This window comes from Dermacentor silvarum, chromosome 9 (assembly GCF_013339745.2).
Source record: "Dermacentor silvarum isolate Dsil-2018 chromosome 9, BIME_Dsil_1.4, whole genome shotgun sequence".
In the NCBI taxonomy this organism is placed as follows: Eukaryota; Metazoa; Arthropoda; class Arachnida; order Ixodida; family Ixodidae; genus Dermacentor; species Dermacentor silvarum.
The window spans coordinates 95,581,436-95,609,208 of record NC_051162.1 but is presented as its reverse complement, the minus strand read 5'-3'; the positions used below and the strand labels follow the sequence as shown (position 1 = coordinate 95,609,208).

At 45.0% G+C, this 27,773-nt stretch overlaps 3 protein-coding genes across 9 annotated transcripts in view; 2 read left to right on the top strand and 1 right to left on the bottom strand.

Moving 5' to 3' along the window:
- LOC119463750 (cyclin-dependent kinase 2-interacting protein) overlaps positions 1-17,808 on the bottom strand; it is a 29,143-nt gene extending 11,335 nt beyond the window's left edge. The window contains exons 1-4 of one of the 5 annotated variants that reach the window (XM_049656689.1): positions 17,692-17,800; positions 17,413-17,569; positions 14,660-14,759; positions 13,731-13,857 (exon numbers count right to left, since the gene is read on the bottom strand). In XM_049656689.1, the coding sequence (XP_049512646.1) occupies positions 13,731-13,857; positions 14,660-14,759; positions 17,413-17,569; positions 17,692-17,767 (460 nt within the window). In that variant the 5' untranslated portion in view covers positions 17,768-17,800. Of the gene's footprint in view, positions 1-13,730; positions 13,858-14,659; positions 14,760-17,412; positions 17,570-17,691 lie in introns of all 5 variants that reach the window. The other 4 variants (XM_049656688.1, XM_049656687.1, XM_049656686.1 and 1 more) reach the window with 4 other exon arrangements.
- On the top strand, positions 7-25,717 carry LOC119463396 (ribokinase). Of its 3 annotated transcripts, none has more exons than XM_049656682.1 (9): positions 7-141; positions 18,366-18,562; positions 18,838-18,970; positions 20,331-20,394; positions 20,477-20,542; positions 21,184-21,348; positions 22,491-22,582; positions 22,964-23,152; positions 23,711-25,717. In XM_049656682.1, the coding sequence occupies exons 2-9, from the start codon at positions 18,420-18,422 to the stop codon at positions 23,882-23,884; spliced, it is 1,026 nt and encodes a 341-aa protein (XP_049512639.1). In that variant the 5' UTR covers positions 7-141; positions 18,366-18,419; the 3' UTR covers positions 23,885-25,717. The 3 variants fall into 3 exon arrangements, with proteins under 3 accessions (XP_049512639.1, XP_049512640.1, XP_049512638.1); XM_049656683.1 differs by lacking the exon at positions 7-141 and adding an exon at positions 18,042-18,172 and having other exon boundaries at positions 18,354-18,562; XM_049656681.1 differs by lacking the exon at positions 7-141 and having other exon boundaries at positions 18,047-18,562.
- Positions 138-25,717, top strand: LOC119463397 (ribokinase-like). The gene is given in 10 exon segments (XM_037724243.2): positions 138-343; positions 640-719; positions 722-771; positions 4,854-4,917; positions 5,006-5,071; positions 5,691-5,855; positions 6,952-7,043; positions 12,047-12,235; positions 12,795-13,072; positions 23,991-25,717. Coding segments are annotated over 9 exon segments (1,023 nt in total). The 5' UTR covers positions 138-200; the 3' UTR covers positions 12,969-13,072; positions 23,991-25,717.
- Positions 25,718-27,773: the final 2,056 nt, after the last annotated feature.

Sequence of the window (27,773 nt, the reverse complement as noted above, 5' to 3'; positions counted from 1 at the left end):
GTATGTTGAAAGTCGTTGCTCAACGCCTGCTGCCTCGCTAGCAATGATCGTGTTTACGCAGCTTAAGATCTCAGGAAAAAAGATAAGCGTTATCACCTCAGTCGTCGAAATGCGCTTCAGCGCGCAGGAGCTCGGAGGTGTGTGACACGTACTTCACTTGGAATCGAGCAACTACCACTCAGTCCTGACGTGATCGCGGCATGAGTGAACCGAAGCCGTCCAGCAAATACGGGGATGCCGAGCGCGACAACCCCAAACAGGAGAAATACGACGAGGTCAAGCAGACTGACGTCAAGACTATCGAAGCTGTATTTCTTGGAGCCTGCGTGGTCGATATGATCAGGTAACGGCTGCAGAAATGGCACATTAACCCCAGAGTTGTATATCGACTCTTGCATGCTACAAAAGTATAATCGAACTGTGCCCCCAGGATTTTTTTGTTTTGTTTTGTTGTTTTCTGGAGAAAGGGGGGGGGGGGGGGGGGCAGCAGATATCGCACGGGATAATGTATACTTTTAATTTGAGAACAAGATCAAGTGTTTATAGTCGAATGTGTTTATGTGTTTGTGGTGGCAACATTTCAAACTAATTAAAACACGCCCTCACATAGTGAATTATCCTTGCCTTTTGCTTTCACAGCTATGCTGATCGCTTCCCGGCACCTGGGGAGACGCTGACTGGCAATGACTTTGTCATGTGTTATGGTGGCAAGGGAGCAAATTCTGTGTCATGGCCACTCGCATGGGATTGACGTGCGGCATGATCGCGAAAGTGAGTTTACGCCTTTCTCTAAGTTTGTGTATACCTAACTTTGCCGTATTTTGCTCTGTAGAAGAGCCGACAATTTGTCCCTTTTGTGATGTCGTAAAAATGTGCGTAAGACCAGAATTTAAGTGTCACATCCTGCGTAATCACGTATCAGTGATTCAGGGGTGGGACTGCCCAAAGTCATTTTGGAGCAATTTTTGGAGCAAGTAAGATTGGGTTTTGGAGCAGTTTGACGCAGACAGAATTGCATTTTGTAGCAGCGTGGAGCAGAGTAAATTTCATTTTGGAGCAGGCCAATCTGAATATTGGTGGAATAATGGAATATGGCAGCGCTGAAACCACGGTTAAATAGAGAATAAACCAACACAAAGCGCATACCAGAAGCACGCTTTAATTTAATTGTAGCTATAGCATACCAGAACATATGGAAGAGTGGGTCGAGCAGCGGCACAACGCACGTTTTCCTGTAAAGCAGAAAACATCAGTGGAACTACAATCGAACTATATATTCCCGCGCCGACGCTCATGACGATAGCGGAAAACGTTCTCAAATTATGAGTCCGATCGATGCGCTAACATAATTTCTGGGTCACGATATGTCGCCGCATACCCAGAGAGTCGCAATCAACCCTGGGCTGGTATGACGTAAAACTATATTCCAATCTGTAAATTTATTGCGATAGCAATCATGGACACTCCAGGTGCATATCTGCCGTCGTCGTCGTCGCCTTGATGTTCCGTCCCTGGGCGATAACATGGTCGCCTGAAATCGTATCGTCGGCTCAATCTCGCGCGCGCAAGGGAGGGAAGCGGGGAGGAAGCGCACATGCATGTGCGCTTCCTCGCGAAGACATATGTCTTCGATCGCACGCAAGGCACCGCGTGGTGAATGGAGGGAGGGAGGGGGGTGCTGCGTATGGCGCAGCAGCGCGGGCCCTATAAGATAGCGCCAACCTTTCCCTTTCCCTCAAGAACCACTTATCATCATCCCTATCTTGAAAGCGGTCTGCGATCAACGTTGCTAGATTCATCTAGTAACGGTGGTCTGCGATGGGGACAGAGTGCGAGTGGTAGTGCCAGTGCTCATAGCTTCGTGCGCTTAGTTCTAGATAGTTCGCGTTGAAGCGAGAGGCAGCACAAAGGTCAATTCGCTCACTGCTGCTGCCGCGCTTCCTTCCAACACATCTCGGAGGCCATGCTTTAGGTCATGGCTGCCATACGTCAACTGTAAATCTCGAAGGCTATGCGTTTTTGCATTAAAGAGCCGGAAATGTGCGACGCAAGAAAGCAGTAACGGCGCTACCGTACAACCGAAACAAAGCGGCGGAGTCCGCATTGCCATAGTCATCAACGGAAATCGTACCAAGGCGTTGATCGTACATGAGTGACAGCAACGACGGAACGCTTCGTGCCTATAACAGCGCGGCCGAGGGATTTCAGTCGCCATCTATGATCGCGTCGATAGCGGTCTTGGTTTTTTCCGCAGCAGTGGCGGCAAAAAGTAGTTTCGTTTTGACTCAATACGCACGTCGGCTGCGTGCCTGAAAAGCTGCGTAGTCGCCATCCACGATCGCATAGATAACGACCGCGATTTCGTCTGCAGTTGTTGCAGCGAACGGTAGTTTCGTTCTTGCCTTAAGCACCGCAAAGTCGCCGTTCATAATCGCGTCGATAGCGGCCGCGGTTGCGACAAACAGTTGTTTCGGCTTGACTCTGTACAAAGCTGTAGATGATGAAGGGCACCGGCTACATCGCGATGGACGTGCGATCTGTTAGCGATCAGCTTACTGGCGAAAAAATAATCGGGATGTGCGCGCGGTAGTGCAAAGCGCGTCGCAACTGAAGGCGCGCGCCGCGGCCGTGCTGCGAAGGAAGTCTCGAAGCCTCGATCACCGCTGCGAGAGCCAAGCAGTCACGAGATGACGAGAATTGCAGCTTCTGCACTGCTTTTGAGCAAAATAGCAAAAGGACTTGCTCATCCATTCCAATAATAAAATCGTGCTGACGTAGTAAGCATTTGCTTATTGTTTTCTGGATATCCTGATAATTCGGCACTCGGTTAATTCGGACTTTTTTTTTTCGGTCCCGTGAAATTCGAATTCATTAGGTTTTACTGTAATATGTGATATATACTATTTGAACTATTCGATTCGAAATTCTTCGACCAAATCACCTACTATTTGCTTCGAACCTCAACTTCACTATTCGCCCATCCATTTAGTAAGCCAATGTTTACAAGTTTATACGGCCGATAAAACTACTATCCTTACTTCGTATAGCTGTCTACTAATCTGCTATCGCAATCGACGCTTCGCCTTTCGGGCGAAACTGCGACTTTTTATTCCAGATCCGCCGCTTAGCCCTTTGCGATGTGTCAAAATGGCTCAGGCATATGGGCTTAAAGACAGATTGGAATATTTTTACGTTATACTGGCCCTGCGGATTGAGACGCCCGCCCGCTGAACCCACTGCGCCTCCCTATGATATCAGTTCGCTCGCAGTGCTCGTTGTTTTACGCCTCAGCTAGGGAGCGCCGCGCCGCTCAGCCCAATCACTCTAAATACAGCCGCCCTGGCGACAGCAGTGAGAAACAGCCGGGAGTGGCCGCGCGCGCGCCGACCACTTTCCGTAAGCGGTAAAAAAAATTCTATTATAAGCGCGAAAAGCACGAGAAACTGTGAGGCAGGCGCCGTTGCGCGGTCGGCGGAATGTGATCGGCTGCACTCTTTTTCAGAGAACGAATCCGCTCGCTGTCCGCGGCCACTGCCGGAGCACACGCAATTTCGTGGCGCAATTTCGGTCAATTTTCCGTGCTTCGCGCAGTATGGCGCAGGAATCTGCGTTTGTATCAAAATGGCGCAATCGGCGCAGGAGCCCCACTCCCGGTGATTTGTATACTTATTTTACCCAGAATGCAGCACAAGACTTTTAAGAGAAAAGCTTGTGATTACTGCTGCCTTCTTTTACCAAAATGGCAAGGTAGCTTAGCGAAAAAGCAATGCTTTGTCATATTTGGTTGATTGCTTTACAGACATTAGAGCAACAAAATAAAGCTGCACGATAAACTGATTCACTCATTTCTTGCTGACCTCTGCCAGCACTACGCAACGCTGTGAATGGCCCCCCCCCCAAAATAGTGGCGTTGGTAACTTGCGCGCAGACAATCTATTTGTTTCAAAATTTAGCAGTATCGTTTTTCAAATTTGTGCCCCAGGTTCTGCACGTGGTTGAGTCGGTAAAACAGTGAGGTAAAGGATTAACAGCAGGCCAGCATAATGCCGCGATTCCTTTCGATAATCCATCTTCCACTCCTTGCTTGGTGATTGCATGTGGTGGTATGAGGGCACCAGTCAAGTTGAAGCATGCATGAAATGGAGTTGGAATGGGTTCATTTTCATTATTCTGGTTTGTTAATCGCAATCATTGCCGTCCGCAGCAGCAGCAGTCCCAAGTTGGACAAAAGCCTCTCCCAGAAATCTCTGTCCTGTGCAAGTTGAAACGATCCTATGCATGCATATTTCTTAACCTCACGCTGTATGTTGTGATATATGCAGCCCTCAAATGTGTTTCTTTCACCTTGGCACCCATTCCATTACTTCAACAAAACACAAATTATCAATTCTGTGGATTCATTGCAGTCAAACCTCAATATAACAAATTAGTGGATATAACAAAGTAAATCTAGCATTTCCTCACCAATATCAGCATGTAATGAATACATAACAAATATTCAATATAATGGAGTTATATATTCGTGTCAGATACAATTTCGTTATAACTTACCCCCCCCCTCCTTCTTCCATAGTTCTTTCTCAACTACAGTATCAATCCATTGCTTTTGATCTCTAATTCAAACAGCCACCTTTCTATATACCTTAATGTTATTGCACATTATTTGCCTGTCCATAAAAAACAAAGAAACATAGACGGAGAAAGAAAAGACAAGCTGCATCCATCTTTTCTTTCCTTCGGGATGTTTTTTTGCGCTGCTTGCCTCAAGACAAACAAAGATCTTGTATTTTCATCCCAATTAATTGTAAAACATGTAAATCTGCCTATATCAGCATTTTTTTTTTCTTGCTCAGGTTGGCAGTGACAAGACTGGAAAGGACTACTTGCAGTACCTTCGTGATATTAAAGTTAACACAGGTATGTATGTGCTGTCTACTCCTAATCTAGAACTTACATCTGTCAAAGTGTGTTCATGTCATCTACATGTCAATCTGTTGTCTTTTAGACCACGTCAAGCCAGCAGACACCAGGGCAAACAATGCCACAGGCAACATCATTGTAACAAAGGAAGGTGAGATTGACAACATCTTTCCCTTTTAACTCCCGGCAGTTTATAGGGATTGCGTTGTTTGCTTGAATAAGTGAGTGCATGATCCTTTCCCAGGAACCCAAGATTCGTGACATGAACAAGCAATCATACAATTTTACATTAAAATACTAGAGTGAAAGCTGATACAAGCGTCTATGCCATAATGTGCAGTACATGGATTTAACTTACTTATTCATTCATTTATTAAAGTAGAATGTTTTTTCGCTACCTCCCTGGGGTTTGCCAAGGGTTTCTCACCTAATAGGGGGGTCGCATCCAAGACAAAAATGGAATGCCTTCGATAAATTTGATATTAATTATAAGCATATATTCGTTACATGCTCATTTCACCAAAATACGTTTAAAAGTTACCTTGATAAATCCGATAATTTGTTACATTCATTTTTATTTATGTTTGTCTGGTGTATAAATGGTGGCTTGGTAAAACCGAGCACATGCAGAAATGATAGTTGATGATGGCAGCTAGAAATTTCCACACCAGCTTCTCTTGATGTCATAAATCGTAGCACTAGTTTATTTCCAAGAGGCACGGGTGCAGACGACCGAAATTTATACCTTTTAAATCATAATTTCATTACAGGTCATAACTGCATCGTCTACGTCCCCGGAGCTGCTGCATTGCTCCTGCCGCAGGACGTGCAGGATGCCGAGCAAGCGATCAAGAATGCAAAGATTCTGGTGGCTTTTTTCGAATGTGCCAGACAGACAGTGCTCGAAGCCCTGAAGATTGCTCGAAAGTATAATGGTACATGAAGAGCGCGCTAGCTGAACGGCATTCGAATACTTAAAGCTTCAAGCGAAATTTTGCTTTGGCAAAATTTTTTATAAGTGAATAGTATACAGTCAAACCTCGATATAACGAGAATTTCGTTATATCAAGGTTTTGTTAATTCAATAGAACTAATATGGGGAAATATAAATAGTTCGTTACATCGCGAATTTTGTTATATAGAGGTTTGACTGTATATAGCACTGAAGCCATACTGGCAAAGCCACAGGACTGGTAATGTGTTGCTTTTCTTTATTTTGTTAGCAGCCTTTAAACAGTGCCTAAGCAGATGACGCGGTAGTTGCTATGACGCAAGTCCCAGGACATCATCTCCAGGTTTTTTCAGCGCGCCACGGGCACCGCCTTGTCTCGGAGATTATGCTGAGGTCATGCATCACTTCCGACGAGCGGTAATAGCACTTCCACTCGTATTTCAGACGCCAAAATTTTGCACAGCACCTTCTCGTTCTCTACGTTAGCTTAAACTAGGCTTCCTACGCGGTCCCATATTTGCTTGCTGTTAGCCTTTAAACGCACAGCACGTAGCAAGGTCACGGAAAACAAAAAGTGCAGCATTAACCACTGCAATCGATATGTTGAATGTGCACAAGGCATGGTACACCATGTTTTATTGTTTTAATATCGAACAAACAAAAAAAAAAAACACTGAGCAGCTTCGCTCGAGGGTGAAGCAGTGAAAGCAACAGCATGCTTTAGCGTCGCTCTGAAGGTGCCTCAGAAAGCTGGCATAATGAAGAGCACCGCCATCGGCGATGCAGGTGTCGCATCTCGATGACGCACGAGATGGGACCAAAGGAAAATCATTGGCGTTCGTCAGCGGCCAAAGAAAGGATTAGATAGGCTTAACGTTTGCCGTTTGTTCTGCTCATACCGGTGTGCAAGTAGCGGTGTGGTTTGCACACATCTGCTCGGCGGGAATGCTAATGGTCGTGCGCAACAGCTCATTGTGCCAGCAGCGGAAGCCACAAAGCTGCCCTGGCTGTTGGTTTATTTATTTGCAGCTCATTTATTCAACCCCTGCTTTAATTTCCTTTTTGTTTTTGCAATGCAGTGACGACATTTGTGAACGCTGCTCCGTACGATCCTACAATGACGGACGACGTTTACAAGTTGACCGACATCCTCTGCGTTAACGAGACTGAGGTATGTGCATTGTTGTCTGAGCACTATGCCGTGTTATTCATCATAATGGAAACGGACTTATTAATTAAATACATCCTGCGGTAGATATCGCAGTTGTGTCGCATCTAGCTGGATTACTCGGAGGTGGATGCTACTTGCAAGACAAATTGCAGAGTGGTGTTAGTTAAGGTGAAGGTATCACTGTCGCCATCTTGCGTGTAGTTCAGCTTCTCCCACCAGGCGATGCCACTCAGTCATGTCTGGAAAAAGCGAAAAAAATCTGCTCTTCGCCGTCGCAGCATGCCCCGGTCTGGCCCTCTTGCGATGCTGTGACAGGTGATCCACTGAGTTGAGGAAAAGTCCCCCTCCCCCCTTCTTTTCATGACAAGTTGTTCCTAGCACCATTGTTGTTTTGTTGCTGCGCGTGGTGGCTTTCTCCCCGCTGATACTTTCAACAATGGCTCGGTCGAACCTTGTAAAATGATCAGTGGTGACGATGGTGGCTATTAGTGGTCCGTCACTGCCGCTTTTTACCTGACTGTCATGTGAGTGTGGGCCGCTGCTTCGAAAGTCGTCCTGTCAGATGGCCTGCAGACCCAGTGTTCACTGCAGAATCTTGAGTGACGTTGATCGTCAACTAGTTTTGTTTCTTTCTCTTCCTAGTGTATATCTTTTTTTAGCATTTTTCAAAGTACTGGCCCGCTAAACGAAGGTTGTAGGCTTAAAATGGTCACTGTTGCTTTGTGCCTATAAAGATAAATAAAGGGAAGAAAATTGCTACGGACCGCAGTAACTGTCTAGCGCAGTCTGCTGACACCTGAACAGCGGTCAGCAGTGGAGGAGAGGTAGCGGTAAAAGTGTAGGGGTAAAAGTTAGTATAGGAGTAACAACGAAATATTTACAACAGAGCGACTAAGTAAAAAGAAAAAGGAAGACCGTTCGTGGAGTGATTTCTTCAAGAAAGTTTGTCACCGGCCCCGCACACCGGCACTGTTCGGTCGCATGGAACAGCCGTGTGTCGAGGCCCTACTGTTCGAAGAAGTAGCAGTGCTTTTGTAAGCTACCCCCGTCCACGTGCATAGAAATTAGAGTTGTGGGCACGGCTGACACCAGTTTTGTTTCGACCGCATGTGCCACTCGACCTGATGCCTACTTCCCGACGTTCAGAAGCCCCCCAGCAAGCTCGCTAACAATAAACAGAGCCCCTATTGCGCGCCTTGCAGATCGCCAAAAAGGGTGCTTTTTTTTACATACATGCGCGACGGAAAGGCTTTGAGTGTAGTGAACTAAAGCACTATTAGCCTCATGTATCCCAAAACAGATGTCTTTTTTTTTTCGCTGTTTGCAAACTACATGAACATGAATGGGGGAATAGAATGGGCTGGCGAACAAATGTTCCTAGGGTGTCGGCTATGTTTTGGTGCCAGAGTGCCGGTTCCTGTAATTTCCGAAGCTATGCAGCATTGATACTGAGCTTAGTACATCAGATGGAGACCACTTCAGGAACGCCGACTGATGATAGCTCTGCCTGTCGTGGAATAGTTCAAATCTTCACCTTGTGCGATACAGTAGAGCTGCAAGTTGGGCTAGTTGGTGGATGTTCATCTTGTAAAAGGGGGATACTGCGCTATAAAAACAGGGGCAACATAAATATAAGTGGACAGGACGCGCGCATACTCACAACTGAATTTTATTGGGTGAAAGACGACATATATGCAACGAACAAAAAATACCTCATCATGCGCAGTGGCCATCCAAAATGCTTCCGTCACATTCTTGCGTCCAGAAATTGCACCTCACAATCGGCAAGTACCACGGAAGGATCGCTAACACATAAAAATTTTTTTTTTATGCGCCTCAAACTTTTTGTTCATTGTGTACATGTCATGTCATTGTATATGTCAATCTCCAGTAACCGAAATACAAGCTGGTTGAAACAGTTCATGACAGTACTGACAGCACTCGTGTTCTTTTATTCTATCCGTGTCTGCGGTTGCGCTACCCTCATGTACAAAACTGCCTGTCACTTCAGGACCCATTCAAGTGGGAACAAATATGTTTCCAACCACAGGCAATTGTTTTGAAATTTGAGGCTCCAGTTATGTTCAATCATTTTTTTAGTTGTTCACTGAGGTGCACATTTATTGTTCTTTTCAATATCATTTGAAACACTTCGGAAAACCTTGTTTTTTCAGGCGTTCGCTTTGCCAGGTGTCTGAAAACCTTGGTATGTGCACCAACTTTTGTCAGTAATTCGCGTAAAACACGAGGACCGTGTTTAAAACATGGGCTGTAGGACAAAGTAGTTGTATGATCCTGATTAAATACTAGTAAAGGTGGGTGAATATTCATAACTTTGAACAACGAATCTAATAATGTACTGTTCAATTCGGTTTTGAATCGAATAGTCATTATTCGATTCGATTTGTCTTTGGCTGTATTCGCTTCGTATTCGATTCGGTGACAAAAGGTATTATTCGCTCGCCCCTATCAAATGGACAGCATATAGCACACATGGTTAGGCTGCTTTATTGGGGTAGAAATTGCGCACACTCCCGTGCGGTCACGGGTTCGATGGCGCTTCCGCTAGTGAGCCTGCGCGAATTGTTTGAGATCACGTCATTTGAGTTCCAGAGCCGCGGTACAGTGGAATGGTAAATGAAGTAGTTGCTTAGAACGTTTGCTTTAGGAAATTCACACGCACTCACCACTGCTAGCGCTTATCGCACCAGCGTTATGATTACGATGGCCATCGCAAGCACTCGCGCACAGCCTTGCGCGCAGCCCCCAAAAGTTGTCCGTGTTTCGTCTACAGCCGTTTTCGTGACACAGGCGTCTAATACCAAGTCCTCACATTAGCCTACGGCATACGATCACATGATCTCGCTTTGTAATGTTTAGTGGCGCCACATTTGACAAACGTTGGAACTGACGTGAAACAGCTTGATATCTTTTTGCACAGATGGCACCACCACCAAAAATCGCCTGTGAGATTTATTATTCATTGAAAATCTTCGGTTTCAAGCACTGCTTAGTAAAACTCGTGAGTGCTAGTAATTACATGACACTGTATGGTATAGTAATGTGCAACAATTGTTGTGCAATTAGCGTGTACATGAAAACGAATGTCAATTTGCACGGACCTGGCAAGCAGATAAATTAGCTAAATTCACTACTCCTCTGTAGATTCCCTAATTAACATAAGCCAATTTTCTCTTCATAGAATCTGAGATAAGGGCTTGCTGCTTGATTATTGAAAATTTCAGAGTTTCAGCTAGAATAGTTTTGTTCCGTCGTCGGTAATGCTTGACCAAGTATAGTCCTAAAATGCCAATTTGAAGTAATAATAACTCACGAACTGTTCATCAGAACACAAAACAACTTCGCATAGATGATGAGTACACTGTAGTCTAGAAAACCACTAAATATTGTTGTCTTGAGTTTAAAAGGAAAAAAGATATTCATTCATAAACTTTTGTAGTTTTGCCCATTTTACTGGCGCCTGTATAAATTTCTAATTGCTTTACACGTAATTTCTCTTCATAGAAAACTTGTACAGTTAAACCTGGATATAACGAAATCGACAAATTCCAGAAAAACTTCGTTATAAGGAGGATTTCGTTATATGCAGGTTCAGCACGAAAACTCGAAAAAGAAACACTTACCGTATTTACTCGATTCTAACGCGCCCTCAATTGTAACGCCCACCCATTTTCCGTTTTCCGCACCCTTTTTTTGGCCTCCAGAAACAGCGTCCAAGATGGCCATTTTGTCCTCAAGAGTCAATATCTTGCGTTTCTTCGTCGAAGCACTCATCCTTGGAATGTCACACCAGGTACTGAATGCTTGGACGCGTGTCGTTTCGCACGAACGCGAGGCGTCGGAAACGAAGAGCGAGCGACACGATGGCGTCGTAGCGTCGTATAGTGTCACCTAGTATCAGGTTAGTGAAGTGAAGCACAGAGACCTGCGCAGTAACCAAAAAGTGGCGCTACCAGCGCGTTGAAAAAGAATAAATAAAAATGTTTGTTTTTCCTTCGGCAACATCAACTGAAAAGGAGAGAGCCGGCTTGGCGGGCTAGGCCAGCTGCAGCAAGCGGCGGGATCAGGTTGAATGAAGGGAGGGGGAAAAGTCACGCCCATGGCGGGAAGATTGCTCGGTCGAAGGATGCAGGCCTGCCTCACGTTCGCACGCACACGTGCGCTCGCTCTCGCCTCGCAGTCGTCGCGAATTCGAGCGCGCCAAGCGCGCCGCCGCCGCTTCACATTCCGTTGCGGCGGAGAAGGTGCTTCCGGTTGCTGCTCGCGCAAAAATGACAAAATTTGGGGTGAAATCTCTAGGTTGTCGGCGGGGAAAATTAGTTATTTCGAGGGGGTCTCCTGCTGCCACTTCATTACGTAGAGGTCTCAAATACGAGTGCTTCTATGGAGTAACGGCGGGGAATAGAAAAACTTCGTTATATCCAGGAATTCGTTATATGGAGGTTCATTATAAGCAGGTTTAACTGTATAACATGTCATTTAAAGACACAGCATATTTCATTTTGTTATATTCAAGAGTTTAGCTCGAAGCGCAGTACAACGAAGGCTAGTACAGCAAAAACACAGTTTTTTGCTTCCACTGTTTCGACTGCCATCACGTAATGCTTCAGGCTAGGCGATAATACTAGGTGTCATTGGAAAGCTCAGAAAGTGAGCTTTCTAACGCAATGAAGTTAAGATTTGTCCAATGAGCGTAGGAAGCACAGTGCATCCGCATAAAATGACTAAAATGCAGTGCGCATGCCGCCGGAGTGGGACCGCCACCTTAAGGAAATTCCACTGATTAACTTTGTAATTAATTGTTTTAGAGCGTGTCCTGATTGCGGATTCAAAGTTGAGCAGTAAAGAACAGAAACACTGCACGCGGCACCAGTTTTCCGAAACATGTCGTCGATATCCGTGGCAAAATACATTGATACTCCAGTTGACTATCATTGGCGCAGCTTAAAATTGCGCGCTGATAAGTCCTCATCTCGTTCCAGGCTAGCAGACTCACCGGCCTCAAGGTGGGCACCAAGGCCGAGTGTCAGGTTGCTGCGGACGCTCTGCTGGCCAAGGGGTGCCGCACCGTGATAATCACCGTCGGTGACCAGGGCGCCTACTTTTGCACCAGTTCCAACCGCCTGCTCACCCACGTCCCAGCTGAGAAGGTTGACGTGGAGGATACGACGGTTAGTACATTACCCATGCAAGTGTAGACGAGTTGCTCTTGCTTGCGCAAGTACAGTTGGCCACAAAAGTCTACAGGGCGCAGGTTCCACGACAAGTGCGAATATCTGCTTCATTAAGGTCCATTACTTCTAGTGAACCTCTATGCGAGTCACAATGAAGTGCTTCAGATTGAAACATTGAAGTCGAAGCTATGCATCCAAGCTTTTTAGGAATCCACCTTTCCCCATTTAATCCCGTGTCCCATAAACTTTTGTGGTCGACTGCACCTTGGACTTGCCGTAGTTGCTCTGCAGCTATGGCTACCGTGGAGCACAAGGTTGTGGGTTTGATTCCCAATGCAGCATTATTTCAATGGGAACAGAATGCAAAGGCAGTCATGTAATGATGTCTGCGTCCGTGCTAAAGAACTCCAGGTTGTCAAAATTAATCGGAGCCCCTCCTCTACAGTGTCTTATAGTTGTTGCATTGTTTTGAGACACTATGCCCATTGATTTTATCGTTGATCAATCAATTGATCAGTTAATCAATCTTCTTTGCCTTTTCTATCTGCTTGCACAGGGAGCCGGCGACGCATTCAACGGGGCGTTTGCATACCACTACGTGCGGCACCGTGACGTGCCCCTGGCGGATACCGTCAAGAAGGCGTGCGACGTGGCCAGCATCACGGTCCAGTCGCCCGGCACCCAGCTTAGCTACCCTCAGCGTGCCGACATTCCAGAGAGCCTGCTCTAGGACTTTATACCTACGCCTCAGGATACCTGCAGGATGGCAGTATGCGTACGTGCGCACATAAATGAGTGTGCTGAAAGAGAAAATGTATGTGCCTTGTACCTCAGGTGCACTTTTGCATGCGCTGCAAGGAAGAAATGTATTTATACAGGAGCTGCTGAAGTAGCAGTAGAAAACTTTTATTGTACGAAATAGGACAAATGGTCTTCAGGCTGGTCGAGTAAAGGTTTTTCTTAAAGGACCCCTCACCAGATTTAGCCATTGCAAACAAACAAGCACCGTGCGTGCATCAGGTACCTAATGATGGGATAGTGCAAAAACCACTGCAATTTCAAACGAAAGCCTTAATGCCCTTCCTCTAGAGGGAACTCCCTTCCAGCCAGGACCAAAGTCGCATGCATAAACACCTTTACATCAGATGCGCTGCCTGCAACGTTGCCGACAATGGCACATGATTTCATCCAATGCAAAGCACACAAAACCACCACTGGAAGCAATTTTGAAAACAATCTGTTTGAACTATTTTTTTTTAAATAGACGGTAGATGCTTCGGCACCTGTTGTGTGCACTCTGCATCTTTCATGAGAAGAACGCTGCCTCTGGTTAAAATGCTTGCAACTTGCTTAGTATATGAACGATCACAGAATAAGAAGGCCCATTAGATCTCGCAATGTGCATCAAGGCTATCCAACAGGCTGTCAAAAAAACTTCAACCACGCAAGTTAACGAAATTAGCAGGTGCTACTTTCATCAGCGGTGGCTTACAGAAACGTTCGACTGGCCACGTGGTGAAGGGAACTTCTTCGACGCACAATGAAGACCAGGTGTTGTGGAGGTCAACCACGGCTGACAGGTTGTTGACAATCACAGTCATCTTGGTGACTTGCTGCTCCTGAAAGTTGCAATATATATATTTTTTTATCCAAGCACATCATGCTGCACTGCAACCGTCCGTCTTGCGAACTTGAAACTTGAAACACACTTGCGAACTTTTAAACTTGAAATATATTACAGTAGAAGCCAAAAAAATACTAACATTTGGTTAAAAATACCAAGAAATGATTTGAATACTCAAGATATTGACTGTTTATTAAAAAATTCTCAAAACGTTGGTCTATACATTAACTGTGAACAGACACTCTTCTCCATAGTTATAGCAAGAATGATCTGCACCACAGACAAAGAGCAATGTTGATGAGATTATTCATGAAATATTTGCAAACTAGCAACTGAAATCTCGGCTGCTGTTATCCATGTGCCCATTAAGTTGGTGTCTCTCCTGCATGGTTATGCCCGAATAATCTGCCTGTCTCAATAACGACTCCACGAAAAATCGGCCGGTGATTGTATATTTGTATTCTTTCGAAATAAGTTTTGCCCTAAGACAGACACAAATAGAAAAATCATAAAATTATTGGTGTCAATACGCCAATTGTGAACGAGCTCTAAAAATCAGTTTACAATAAAATTGTAAAAGTTGACAGGTAGGAATATGCAAGACAGGCCTACCATCATGTACAGGGGGTCGATTCTTTAACAATAGCGCGCAAGCATCGACTGGCCAGATCTTGCTGATCTCATCGCTTCGCGTCGTTAGAAATCACTGACCAGCCGGCCAGTCGACGCTCGCCCGTTACTGTTAAATAATCGGTCGACTGTACATTATGAAAGTAATTGAGGAAATCCAGTTTTACCTTCTCAGTCCAAACATCAAGAAGCAATGAACAAAGCTCTAAGAGCTTCTCATCGCTGGCTTCTGCGTCGTGTGAAGCTTCATCCTCTTTAGCCTGCAGGCTGTACGACAAATATACGAGAACAGTCAGGGCCACCACATTAATTATAGTTCCACATGCAATACAGACATAAACATATTCATGTAAGAACATAAAGCCACACTTCAAACATTATGACCAATCAACAGATAAGATACATAAACATAAAACAGGGGTGGGATTTGATAAACCAAGTTACTAATGTAATTAAATCAGCAGCAGGGACCACGTGACACCCACACTCTTGAATCATCTCTGAGTGCTCTTTTATAAGAATGTGCATAGACTGCTTTGTTCCCAAGAGCCCTCAGTACAACAGCGCGTTTTAGAGAGTACTTTAAAGATTTGTAATGTGATCCACAACTATCCACTATGCGAGTTACAAACGCACTCAGGCACCTTGCAGAACATACAGTGCTAAAATTCTAAAGCACACCATTACCAAGACAACAGCGATTTTCACTGCTGAAAATTACTATGGTGGGATAGCTGCTCGAAACATGGTACAGTTTCATGAAATTCATGTCAACAGGGTTACTGTTTTACTGGTCACCACGACAGTAGGATTTTTTACACCACCTGTATCGCATGCCGGAACTTGCACTGTGCTTCTGGCAGCTGCAATTTTTGCATTTGTGAGAACTCAGCGGAAGGCCTAACTGGAAGTCTGAAAGCGAAGTTTTATATATTGATATATACATGTATTTATAAATATATCTGCCGAGATTGCGAATGACCCAGCAGCAGCCAGTAGGGTTGACAAAGAAAACTTCGCTTTCAATTTTCCAGTTCAGTCTTCCACTGAGTTCAATGCAAAAATTACAGCCACCATGAATGACAATGCGAAGTTATCATTTGCATAAATCGCAGCTGCAAGAAGCACAGTGCACGTCCGCAGCATGTGATGCAGGTGATGTAAAAATATTACTGTCATGGTGACCAGTAAAACAGTAAGCCTACAGACATGAATTTCATGAAACTTTACCGTGCTGCGAGCAGTTATCCCACGTATATATATATATATGCACGTCTCATTTGCGCGTTTCTTTCGATGCCTTGCGCGTCTTTCGCGTGCAGGAAGGTCTTTGATGATGATGACCTTCAGCCAGGCCTCCTTCAGTGCGCTGTGAACGGCCGCGAATTTGGCCAATGACTGTGAGGACATGCAACGATGTGGCTCCGACGAGTCAGGGAAGCATGTCCCTGCTATGATCCATGGACAGGTCAGATGCCTGGAGTGGTAGCACCGGCGCCTCCATGCGCCTGGGCGTTGATGTGTTTGGGAGTCGTTCCACTGACTGCTGTAGACCGAAAGTGGTCTCGGTCTCTGGAAGTGATGGTACGGTGTTGGAAGTTGAGGCAGAGTCCGAAACCCACGGTGGTAAAAATGGCTCGCATTCTGGGTCTACAGCGGGGCAGGTGGTGAGGCAACCTGCCAAAACCTTCCCGGGTGCATCTACAGCGGCAAGAGATAAAGGAGGACGCAAGGCCTCCGCAGTACGGTGCTTAAGGCTGAAGTGCCTTAAGACTGGGCTTTTGTCGACTGCACCATTGCAATGAAGAGAAGCAGACAATCAGCTGTCCGCCAGAACGCCTGTTCACTTCTGCCTCTTCTGTCTGCACCCACAGTCCGAGCGCGCAATCCTAGGTGCATATTTATCTTCATGACATTATATGTGCACTGAATGCAAGACCAGCAAACAAACCTATATAACCACTGTATGCTGACCAACAAAGCAGTGCTAGTGAATTAACACAAATTCTTACATAATACATGTACATATAGGGTCAGCTCATAAATATATCAGAAGTACACAGTTGCAACTCTTTGTGGAATAGTGAATTATAGTCAATGAATTATTTCACTGTCATGATTTTCTCTGATTTAGCCATTCAGTAAGTGCTACGGGAGCATGTCCAATCTTGGCCCATCCTCCAGAATGGTGGTGTGCTCCACTGTGACACAACAGGTACAGAATCCTTAAATGTAGCTAGATATGCGTCATTCTTCTCCGTGCGCACAACTGTCATTGCCATCCTTCCCTCGACAAGCACCATACATTGCCTTTGTACTAGTGACATCACTGCTTATATGTCTCACGCTCTCCAGCCGCCTGATTTGGTGCGTGCATTTCAGCATAGCTTGCGAGGGATGTAGTGCACAAACATAAAAATTGCATGAGATCAGACGCTGCACATGATGAAGTCTGAAGTCAAGCACAATTGTGCACGTCACTAAAGCTTTGCTTCACATAGAGTCCAACATGTGGGTTAGTTCTGCATAATGTCCTTTTTTTTTTTTTTTTGCTCATGAAAAGAAATCAGTAACTGTTTTATATTTTTTAAAGCATTTTTCGATTCACTCCCGTGACTGCTTTACTTTGAACACGTCTTTCCCAACAATCTTTATCTTCTGAACTTATTTTCTGCTAAATGCGCAATTCTTGGCCCATCCTCTACAGTCGGTAAAGTGCCACTTGAGCAGAGGAAGCCACAATAACAAGTGCAGCGCCTGCGATCATCGGAAAAATCGCACGCACAGAAGGGCCGACGGTGCATTTTGGCGCATCTGCGAATTCGTAAGCGCGAAATCACACCATGTGAAACAGAGGCGCGGATCTTCGTTTTGTTCACACGTGACCGGCCGAGCGCTGCAGGCCTGCGCGCACACTTGCCTTTTCAGCTTCGTGCCGGCTATCCTATTCAGCAGTACGGCGCCGTTGGCTCGGAGGGTGTCCCATCTCTGCGACAAGTTGTAAATGTCAGCGCAGCTGTCCTTTATCTTTCGGGCGATACCGGTCAAGTTGCCCTTGGCAGAGCTAGCTGGTACTGCTGCGATCTGCATGGGAAACACGCACACATATGTCTGATAAAAGAACTCTCACCTTTGCCCATTTCGTTAACACTTGCATCAAAAAAGTGTAGTGGCAGGAAGTAAACGCAAGTGCTCGTACCTGAAACAGGAGAAAATGTGACACCTTTCGGAGAAGTAGGAGTGTCCATTGCAGCACGCACGCGAGCACATGGCATTTGTTTTCGAATTGCAAAACTAAATCTCACCGTTGAAGTCTACGCATACTCGCGGAGGTGTTCCGGTATTTATGATGTAGTGCACGTTGTGGACTGCCAAAAATAAGTCATATTAGGCAAGTGTGTCTACATCTTTATAAAAGTAGAGCGTTTACTACATGTTTAAAACAATTAAATTACTCTTTTGCGTCGTGACTTTTTGTTTGTATAATGAAATCTCTTTATGGCTTGCGGCGCATGGCAACTGCTGCTGGGACGGTGGTACGTTCTACGCACTGGCTAAAGGACGAGTAATACGGTATGATCCCCACTGATCCTCGAGATCGCCTATGAGATCGCCTTGCGATCTTGCTCCCATTGTGTTAATTTTGTGCAACAATTCGCAACCAGTGTCTTGAAAGCTCCGTAAGTCGAAACACAGAGTGTTGAAACCCGCACAGAATGTTAGCGCCGTATGTTGGAAGTCGTTGCTCAACGCCTGCTGCCTCGCTAGCGATGATCGTGTTTACGCAGCTTGGGATTTTAGGGGAAAAAGGAAAAGATAAGCGTTATCATTTCAAACGTCGATGTGCGCTTCCGCGCGCAGCTGGGCTCGGAGGTGACACTTCACTTGGAATCGAGCAACTGCCACTCGGCCTGACGTGATCGCGACATGAGTGAACCGAAGCCGTCCAGCAAATACGGGGATGCCAAGCGCGACAACCCCAAACAGGAGAAACACGCCGAGGTCAAGCAGCCTGATGTCAAGACTATCGAAGCTGTATTTCTTGGAGCCTGCGTGGTCGATCTGATCAGGTAACGGCTGCAGAAATTGCACGTTAACCCCAGAGTTGTATATCGATTTTTGTATGCTACAAAAGTAAATCAAACTGTGCCCCCAGGATTTTTTTTCTAGAGAAGGGGGGCAGCAGATATCGCATGAGATAATAGATAGTTTTGAGAACAAGAGCAAATGTTTGTAGTCGAATGTGTTTATGTGTTTATGGTGGCAACATTTAAAACTAATTAAAACACGCCTGTGTAATTCCGTGCTCACATGGCGAATTTATCCATGCGTTTTGCTTTCGCAGCTATGCTGATCGCTTCCCGGCACCTGGGGAGACTCTGATTGGTAATGACTTTGTCATGGGCCATGGTGGCAAGGGAGCCAATTCCTGTGTCATGGCCGCACGCATGGGATTGACGTGCGGCATGATCGCAAAAGTGAGTTTGCGTATACTTAACTTTGCTTTATTGGTGATTATCATACAGATAATGACTACGGTAAAAATTGAGTTCTATAGAAGAGCTGACGGGGGGTTGTCCCTTTTGTGATGTAATAATATTGTGCGTAAGACCTGAATTTGAGTATCACATCCTGCGTATTCATGTATCAGTAATTTGCACATTTATTCGACCCAGCACGCAGCGCAAGACTTGTGAATCTTGTGATTACTGCTGCCTTGTTGCACTAAAATGGCAAGGCAGCTCAGTCGAAAAGCAATGCTTTAATTGTCATAGGTTGGTAGATTGTTTAAAGTCATTAGAGCTACAAAATAAAGCTGCACGATAAACTGATTCACCTATTTCTTGCTGATCTCTGCCAGCATGTACTATGCAATGCTGTGAATGGCCCTCATTGTTGATGACTTGATTGTAGAAATTAATTTGTTTCAAAAATTGAGCGGTATCACTTTTTCAAATGCGAGCTCCAGGTTCTGCACGTGGTTGAGTCGATGAAACAGTGAGGTAAATGATTAACAGCAGGCCAGCATAATGCCGCAATTCCTTTCGATCATCATCTTCCACTCCTTGCTTGGTGATTGTAGCGGTATGAGGGCACCAATCAAGTTGAAGCATGCACGAAATAGAATTGGAATGAGATCATTTTCATTATTCCGGTTTGTTGATCTCAATCATCGTCGTCTGCAGCAGCAGAAGTCTAAATTGGACAAAGGCCTCTCCCAGAAATCTCGAAGTAGCTCTGTCCTGTGCAAGTCGAACCGATCCTATGCATGCATATTTCTTAACCCAGACTGTATGTTGTGAGTGATATATGCTGTCCTCAAATGTCTTTCTTTCACCTTGGCACCCATTCCATTATTTTAACAGAACATGAATTATCAATTCTGTGATTTCATTGCGGTCAAACCTCAAAATAACAAATTAGTGGATATAACGAAGTAAATCTAACATTTCGTCACCAATATTAGCATGTAACGAATACATAACGAATATTGAATATAACGAAGTTATATATTCCTGTCAGATACGATTTCGTTATAACTTACTCCCCCCCCCCCTTCCATGGTTCTTTTTCAACTACAGTATGAATCCATTGCTTTTGATCTCTAATTCAAACAGCCACCTTTCTATAAATCTTAATGTTATTGCGTATTATTTGCCTGTCCATAAATAAACAAACATAGATGGAGAAAGAAAAGACAAGCTGCATCCATCATTTCTTTCCTTCGTAATGTTTTTTCGCACTGCTTGCCTCAAGGCTAAAACAAAGATCTTGTATTTTCATCCCAATTGCAAAATATAATCTGCCTGTATCTGATTTAATTTTTTTCTTGCTCAGGTTGGCAGTGACAAGATCGGAAAGGACTACTTGCAGTACCTTCGTGATATTAAAGTTAACACAGGTATGTGCCGTCGTCTACTTCTAATCTAGAACTTACATCTGTCAAAGTGTGTTTACGTCGTCTGCATGTTGTTGTCTTTTAGATCACGTCAAGCCGGCAGACACAAGGGCGAACAATGCCACGGCCAACATCATTGTAACAAAGAAAGGTGATATCGACAGCATCTCTTCCTTTTAACTTCCGACAGTTTATAGGGATTGCGTTGTTTGCTTGAATAAGTGAGTGCATGATCCTTTCCGTAGGAACCCAAGATTTGTGACATGAATAAGCAATCATACAATTTTACATTAAAATACTCAAGTGAAAGCTGATGCTAGTGTCTATGAAATAATGTGCAGTACATAGATTTAATTCATTTATTTATTCATTCATTTATTAAAGTAGAATGTTTTTTGCCTGCCTCCCGGGGGTTTGCCGTGGGTTTCTGACCTAGGGGCAAAATATAACCCATCCGGTTATATCTGCATCCGGGACAAAAATATAACCCCTTCGGTAAATTTGATATTAATTATAATTATATTTGTTACATCCTCATTTCACCAAAATACGTTTAAAATTTACCTTGATAAATCCGATAATTTGTTACATCCATTTTTACTTATGTTTGTTGGTGTATGAGAGGTGGCTTGGTAAAACCGAGCACATGCAGAAATGATAGTTGATGGTGGCAGCTAGAAATTTCCGCACCAGCTTCTCATGATGTCATAAATTGTAACGCTAGTTTATTTCTAAGAGGGACGAGTGCAGACGACCGAAATTTATACCTTTTAAATCGTAATTTCATTACAGGTCATAACTGCATCGTCTTCGTCCCCGGAGCTGCTGCATTGCTCCTGCCGCAGGACGTGCAGGACGCCGAGCAAGCGATCAAGAACGCAAAGATTCTGGTGGCCCTCTTCGAATGCTCCAGACAGACAATGCTCGAGGCCCTGAAGATTGCTCGAAAGCATAATGGTACATGAAGGGCGCGCTAGCTGAACATTCGAATACTTGAAAGCTTCACGAAATTTCCTTTGGTTAAATTTGTTATAAGTGAACAGTATACACTCAAACCTCGATATAACGAAGTTGTACTTGCTAACGAAAAACTTCGTTATATCGAGAATTTTGTTATATCAAGGTTTCGTTAATTCAATAGAACTAAGATGGGGAAATAAAGATAGTTCGTTACATCGTGAATTTCGTTAAATCGAGGTTCAGTTATATCGAGGTTTGACTGTACATGGTACTGAAGCCATACTGGCAAAGCCACAGGACTGGTAATGTGTTGCTTTTCTTTATTTTGTTAGAAGCCTTTAAACTGCGCCTAAGCAGATGACGCGGTAGTTGTTGCTATGATGCAAGTCCCAGGACATGACCTCCAGGTTTTTTCAGCGCGCCACGGGCACCGCCTTGTCTCGGAGATTATGCTGAGGTCATGCATTACTTCCGACGAGCGGTAATGGTGCTTCCATTCGTATTTCAAACGCCAAAATTTTGCGCAGCACCTTCTCGTTCTCTACGTTAGCTTAAACTAGGCTTCCTACGCGGTCCCATATTTGCTTGCTGTTAGCCTTTAAATGCACAGCACGTAGCAATGTCACGGAAAACAAAAAGTGCAGCATTAACCACTTGCAATCGATATGTTGAATGTGCACAAGGCATGGTACACCATGTTTTTTTGTTTTATATCGAACAAACAAACAAAACTGAGCAGCTTCGCTCGAGGGTGAAGCAGTGAAAGCAACAGCATGCTTTAGCGTCGCTCTGAAGGTGCCTCAGAAAGCTGGCATAATGAAGAGCACCGCCATCGGCGATGCAGGTGTCGCATCTTGATGACGCACGAGATGGGACCAAAGAAAGATCATTGGCGTTCGTCAGCGGCCAAAGAAAGGATTAGATAGGCTTAACGTTTGCCGTTTGTTCTGCTCATACCGGCGTGTGCAAGTAGCGGTGTGGTTTGCACACATCTGCTCGGCGGGAATGCTAATGGGCGTGCGCAACAGCTCATTGTGCCAGCAGCGGAAGCCACAAAGCTGCCCTGGCTGTTGGTTTATTTATTCGCAGCTCATTTATTCAACCCCTGCTTTAATTTCCTTTTTGTTTTTCCAATGCAGTGACGACATTTGTAAACGCTGCGCCGTACGATCCTACAATGACGGACGAAGTTTACAAGTTGACCGACATCCTCTGCGTTAACGAGACTGAGGTATGTGCATTGTTGTCTGAGCACTATGCCGTTTTATTCGTCTTAATGGAAAGGGACTTATTAATTAAATACAGTCCTGCGGTAGATATTGCAGTTGTGTCACATCGAGCCGGATTACTCGGAGGCTGATGCTACTTGCAAGACAAATTGCAGAGTGATGTTAGTTAAGGAAATTCCACTGATTAACTTTGTAATTAATTGCTTTAGAGCGTGTCCTGATTACGGATTGAGAGCTGAGCAGTAAAGAACAGAAATCCTGCGCGTGGCACCAGTTTTGCGAAACATGTCGTCGATATCCTTGGCAAAATGCATTGGTACTCCAGTTGACTATTGTTGGCGCAGCTTAAAATTGGGCACCGATCAGTCCTCATCTCGTTCCAGGCTAGCAGACTCACTGGCCTCAAGGTGGGCACCAAGGCCGAGTGTCAGGTTGCTGCGGACGCTCTGCTGGCCAAGGGGTGCCGCACCGTGATAATCACCGTCGGTGACCAGGGCGCCTACTTTTGCACCAGTTCCAACCGCCTGCTCACTCACGTCCCAGCTGAGAAGGTGGACGTGGAGGATACGACGGTTAGTACATTACCCATGCAAGTGTAGACGAGTTGCTCTTGCTTGCGCAAGTACAGTTGGCCACAAAAGTTTACAGGGCATGGGTTCCACGACAAGTGCGAATGTCTGCTCCATTAAGGCCCGTTGCTTCTAGTGAACCTCTATGCGAGTCACAATGAAGTGCTTCAGATTGAAACTTTGAATTCGAAGCTATGCATCCAAGCTTTTTAAGAATCCACCTTTCCCATTTAATCCCATGTCCCATAAACTTTTGTGGTCGACTGCACCTTGGACTTGCCGTAGTTGCTCTGCAGCTATGGCTACTGTGGAGCACAAGGTTGTGGGTTTGATTCCCAATGCAGCATTATTTCAATGGGAACAGAATGCAAAGGCAGTCATGTAATGATGCCTGCGTCCGTGCTAAAGAACTCCAGGTTGTCAAAATTAATTGGAGCCCCTCCTCTACAGTGTCTTATAGTTGTTGCATTGTTTTGAGACACTATGCCCATTGATTTGATCGTTGATCAATCAATTGATCAGTTAATCAATCTTCTTTGCCTTTTCTATCTGCTTGCACAGGGAGCCGGCGACGCATTCAACGGGGCGTTTGCATACCACTACGTGCGGCACCGTGACGTGCCCCTGGCGGATACCATCAAGAAGGCGTGCGACGTGGCCAGCATCACGGTCCAGTCGCCCGGCACCCAGCTTAGCTACCCTCAGCGTGCCGACATGCCAGAGAGCCTGCTCTAGGACTTTGTACCTACGCCTCGGGATACCTGCAGGATGGCAGTTTGCGTACGTGCGCACATAAATGAGTGTGCTGAAAGAGAAAATGTATGTGCCTTGGGTACCTCAGGTGCACTTTTGCATGTGCTGCAAGGAAGACCTCAAGTCGAGCTAGATTGATAGATTACTCAACTAGCTCATCGTATCATTTCGAAAAATAATTTTCTTTGCGTCAATGTATCACTATGTTGCATGGGAAATTGCCGCCGGAGGTCCTGCTGCTGCTGCTGCTCAATTTGAACAGCCCGCTACAATATGGTCAAGCTGAATTGGTCTTCACGTGACCCCCCTCTCAGTGAATCAGCCGGTGCTGACTTCACATGATAGGTACCCTAGTCCAACGCAGGTGGCGCTGTTCTGGTTTTTCATTTTCTCACTTACAAAAGCTCTGTTTTCACAGCAAATGCCAAATATGTTGGCAACCCTTTAGGGGTTTTTGTCATATGTCTACAACGCTGTTGGTCTGTCCCGCTTGGTTTCTGCCGTACATGTACGGGGGTGGGGGGAGATCTTATGCTTAATATTTGACGCATATTCAACACCACCGGTTGTTGAGAGCTGCTGCCGTCTCTATAAAGTTGCACAACCTTATTTGAATTCGCCTTTCCACTCACTAGGGCGCACAACCTTGACTTGTTTATCTCCGCCTGCTCACTCACATGGTTGCGGGTGCTTCGTCTGCTACATTCAAGGCGTGCGTGTAGGCGATAGGATTGTCTTTTATGGCTACCGCTTTCGTGTTTCCAGTAGCTTTCCGTTTGGCCAAGGCAGCAGCACGCAGCGCAGGTGCAGCCTGCGCCCTAAGCAAAGAAAGGGAACATGATTCATATGTGTGTTTCTTGCAACAAGGCGCTCTGCGCTGAGCCCTGCTTCAAAGAGTGCCATACTCTAAAGAAAAACTAAACACATTTTTCGACATCTCGGACAGTAGTAGACATTTCTGCGTGTGCATACTCTCCGTGCATGAAACACGTTTTTGGGACAACTATACATTTTGCTGTAAATATTTTTTCTTGATCTCTCACTGTATAGCTTGTTTTGTGTATACTTTTATGCCTGTCAAGTGTTTTTGAGACAGAGTATTGTTTGCAATAAAATTTTTACCGTATTCATGAGTTTTCAATCACTTCCCACTTCTGGAAACTAAAATTTTAAAGGTTTTTAACCCTCAAAGGGTTAAGCCTAATCTTTCAGTCTAGCTTGACTTAATATTGTAGAGAAACGGTGAAGCTCATTAGAAAATTATGCGTCTGCAATAGCTAAGTGGCAGCTCTGATAGAAGGCCTGGCAAGCGAGAAAATAAGGCGCAGAAACAAGTGGCGACACCGCCTTGAAGTTCCCACGTCACAAGTTGCGACTGCATCTGCTCAGGCCTAGTTCTTTCTTTGTCAGGCTTATCACTAAAGATGGGCTACATATATGTGTTCTAAAAGAGCCAAAGAATGAGCCTTAGCATATTTCAAGAGCTTTTACTACTAAGCCACAATGTCCTAAATATATTGTTACGTGTGGAAGGACACAGACGAAAGTGGCTATTTGCACTTGAGCCAGACAGCCAGGCCCACACTCGCTCGCACCAAGGGCACAGACACACTTCGTCTTTCTTGCGGCGGCTCGTCTCTTGAACATCTCTTGATATCGTAATAATATGAAATATCATATTGAAATATGTGACGTCGCACCTACATACTGGCACTGGTGTTTCGGCACAAAATTCAAGAGGTGCAAGTTTGACTTTTTCTGTTGTTATAATCAACCTACTACATGACATCGAAATTTGAATAAAATTTTTGAAAGGATACTGTATCAGTGTGAGCTGATTTAGGGTTTCTCTTTATAGCGTCTCCTTAAAGGCCTTTTTTTCTTTAGGTCTTTGCATGCTGCCACCTTCCTAGGACAGTATGTACCATGTGAACCAAGGTAGCCCACACAGAACTTCATTCCGTTAAGTTCACCATAATCTGCATTGCAAACATTGCATTGTGGTGCAGTGCCTGCAGTGAGGCATGCTGTGGCCACGTGACTTGCAGAAGGCATGGTAATATGACCAAGATCAAGTTCAGAGGTCCAGGCAGCACATGGTCGAATGCAAGTTCCTAGAAACTAAGAATTCCCGCTTGGATAATTCAAAGTTCAATAAAGTATGTTGTTACACGAAGAGATACACACGCCCATTCACAGCCGAAACACATTTATTAGAACCAGAAGTGGTAGACGGAGGCCCTGTCAAATTGACAGTTTGCAGGAATCTGCAAGTCGGCTGCCCTGCAAGGGTGTTTTCCAACCAGGAACTCTCGTTCACAGACTGCATTTCTCCCTTTAAGTGCAGTCCCCCAAACCCTTTCAGGGAGGAAGTGCGAGCACAAAGGCTTTAAAAAAATTATAGCGAGAATTCCACATCCTCGTAGTTGCCCCACACCCTATCATCTGGGTCACCGGGGAATGTGTATGCTGCCATTCAATGGGCTTTACCACCAAACTCTGGGAGAGGGGAACCGTCTGCAGGGTTCGGCGGTGGTAAAGGCGAAGCTGTTGAATGAAAATTAAATTAAAATGTTGAATGGTACAATACTTTGTTCTTCTAGTCGGTGGTCGAGATATTATTCGGTTGGAGAATAACTTTCTTGGACATGCACAGCAACATTTTTGCAAATGGTCAATTTCACCATGTTGTTGTGCTTTAAGCTAATCAGAGATGCCAAAGTAGCCCTGTTGGCCAATTTGACCCGCCAAGGTGGTGAATTTGACAGCAAGTTGGAACTTGACGGTGTCGGGAATAGAGCACGACTGGGCGGCCCGAATGTTTGGCGTAGAGTTCCTGTACAGGGCATATACATTAACTCTAGTGTGCTGAAATTGGTGGCACCCTTTTGTGGTGGCTCCAATCAACAAACACAACAGCCTGAATATCTCGTGTGGTCAATGCCCTCCCAGTGGTCATCACGTGCCGTGTCAGTTTGCACTGGGAAGCAGAAAAAAAAAAAGGTTCAAATAAACCGGGAGCGTTGTTTGACTTAGCCCCAAAATGCATTAAAATGCATGTGCATGCTTGCTTAGGCGCTGGGCCACGTCAGTTCTTGGTAAACAAGGTATAGAAATAATAATTGCAGCAGAACCCATCCCACAATGAATGCCGACGTTAATATCAAAGCAATGTATATACCGACACACCGTATTGCGACTGCAGACACACTAAGTGGCAGTCTCGCTGCCAACCACAGTGCCAAATAATGCCACGATACAGAATTACCTTGTTGTAATCACTGCACCTCAGTTGAAATTCCGTAATATTCCTATATAGTAACCTGGCTGCAACTTCATTGCAATGGCTCTTCATCAGGCAGCCACGTTTGCCACAGAGATGTCTGCTGTGGATGGGGCACTATCGCGTTAGTAAACCCTGTCTAACTCGAAGCTGTAAAAGCCAGAAATAAAATTTTCGAGATAAGCGGAGTTTAGAGATATGCGAAATGACAGCAACAGAAGCCCGCTAGCCGCGCCCAGACCACAAGGTGCTATTCCGAAATGCCGCCAGTAATATTCTCAGTCATTTTGCACGTATCGCCATTGGACACGTCGGCGTCTACGGGCAACGGCGTTACTGGCACTGTGCCAAGACAATTTGCTTTGTACAGAGTCCAGACGATTGATCCTCGAGACGATTCAAGACGATTAAGCAGAAAACTGCCACGAAAGAGGATGTCGCTTGCGGGAGGCACATGAAAAATTACTAAATGTTAAGGGAGATCACAAAAGGTTTTTAAAACATTGCATTCAATTGGGGCATTTTATATCAATCTGCCGTCACGATGGACGAGAAAAACAACGCCAAATGTCTGACGTTTTCTTACAA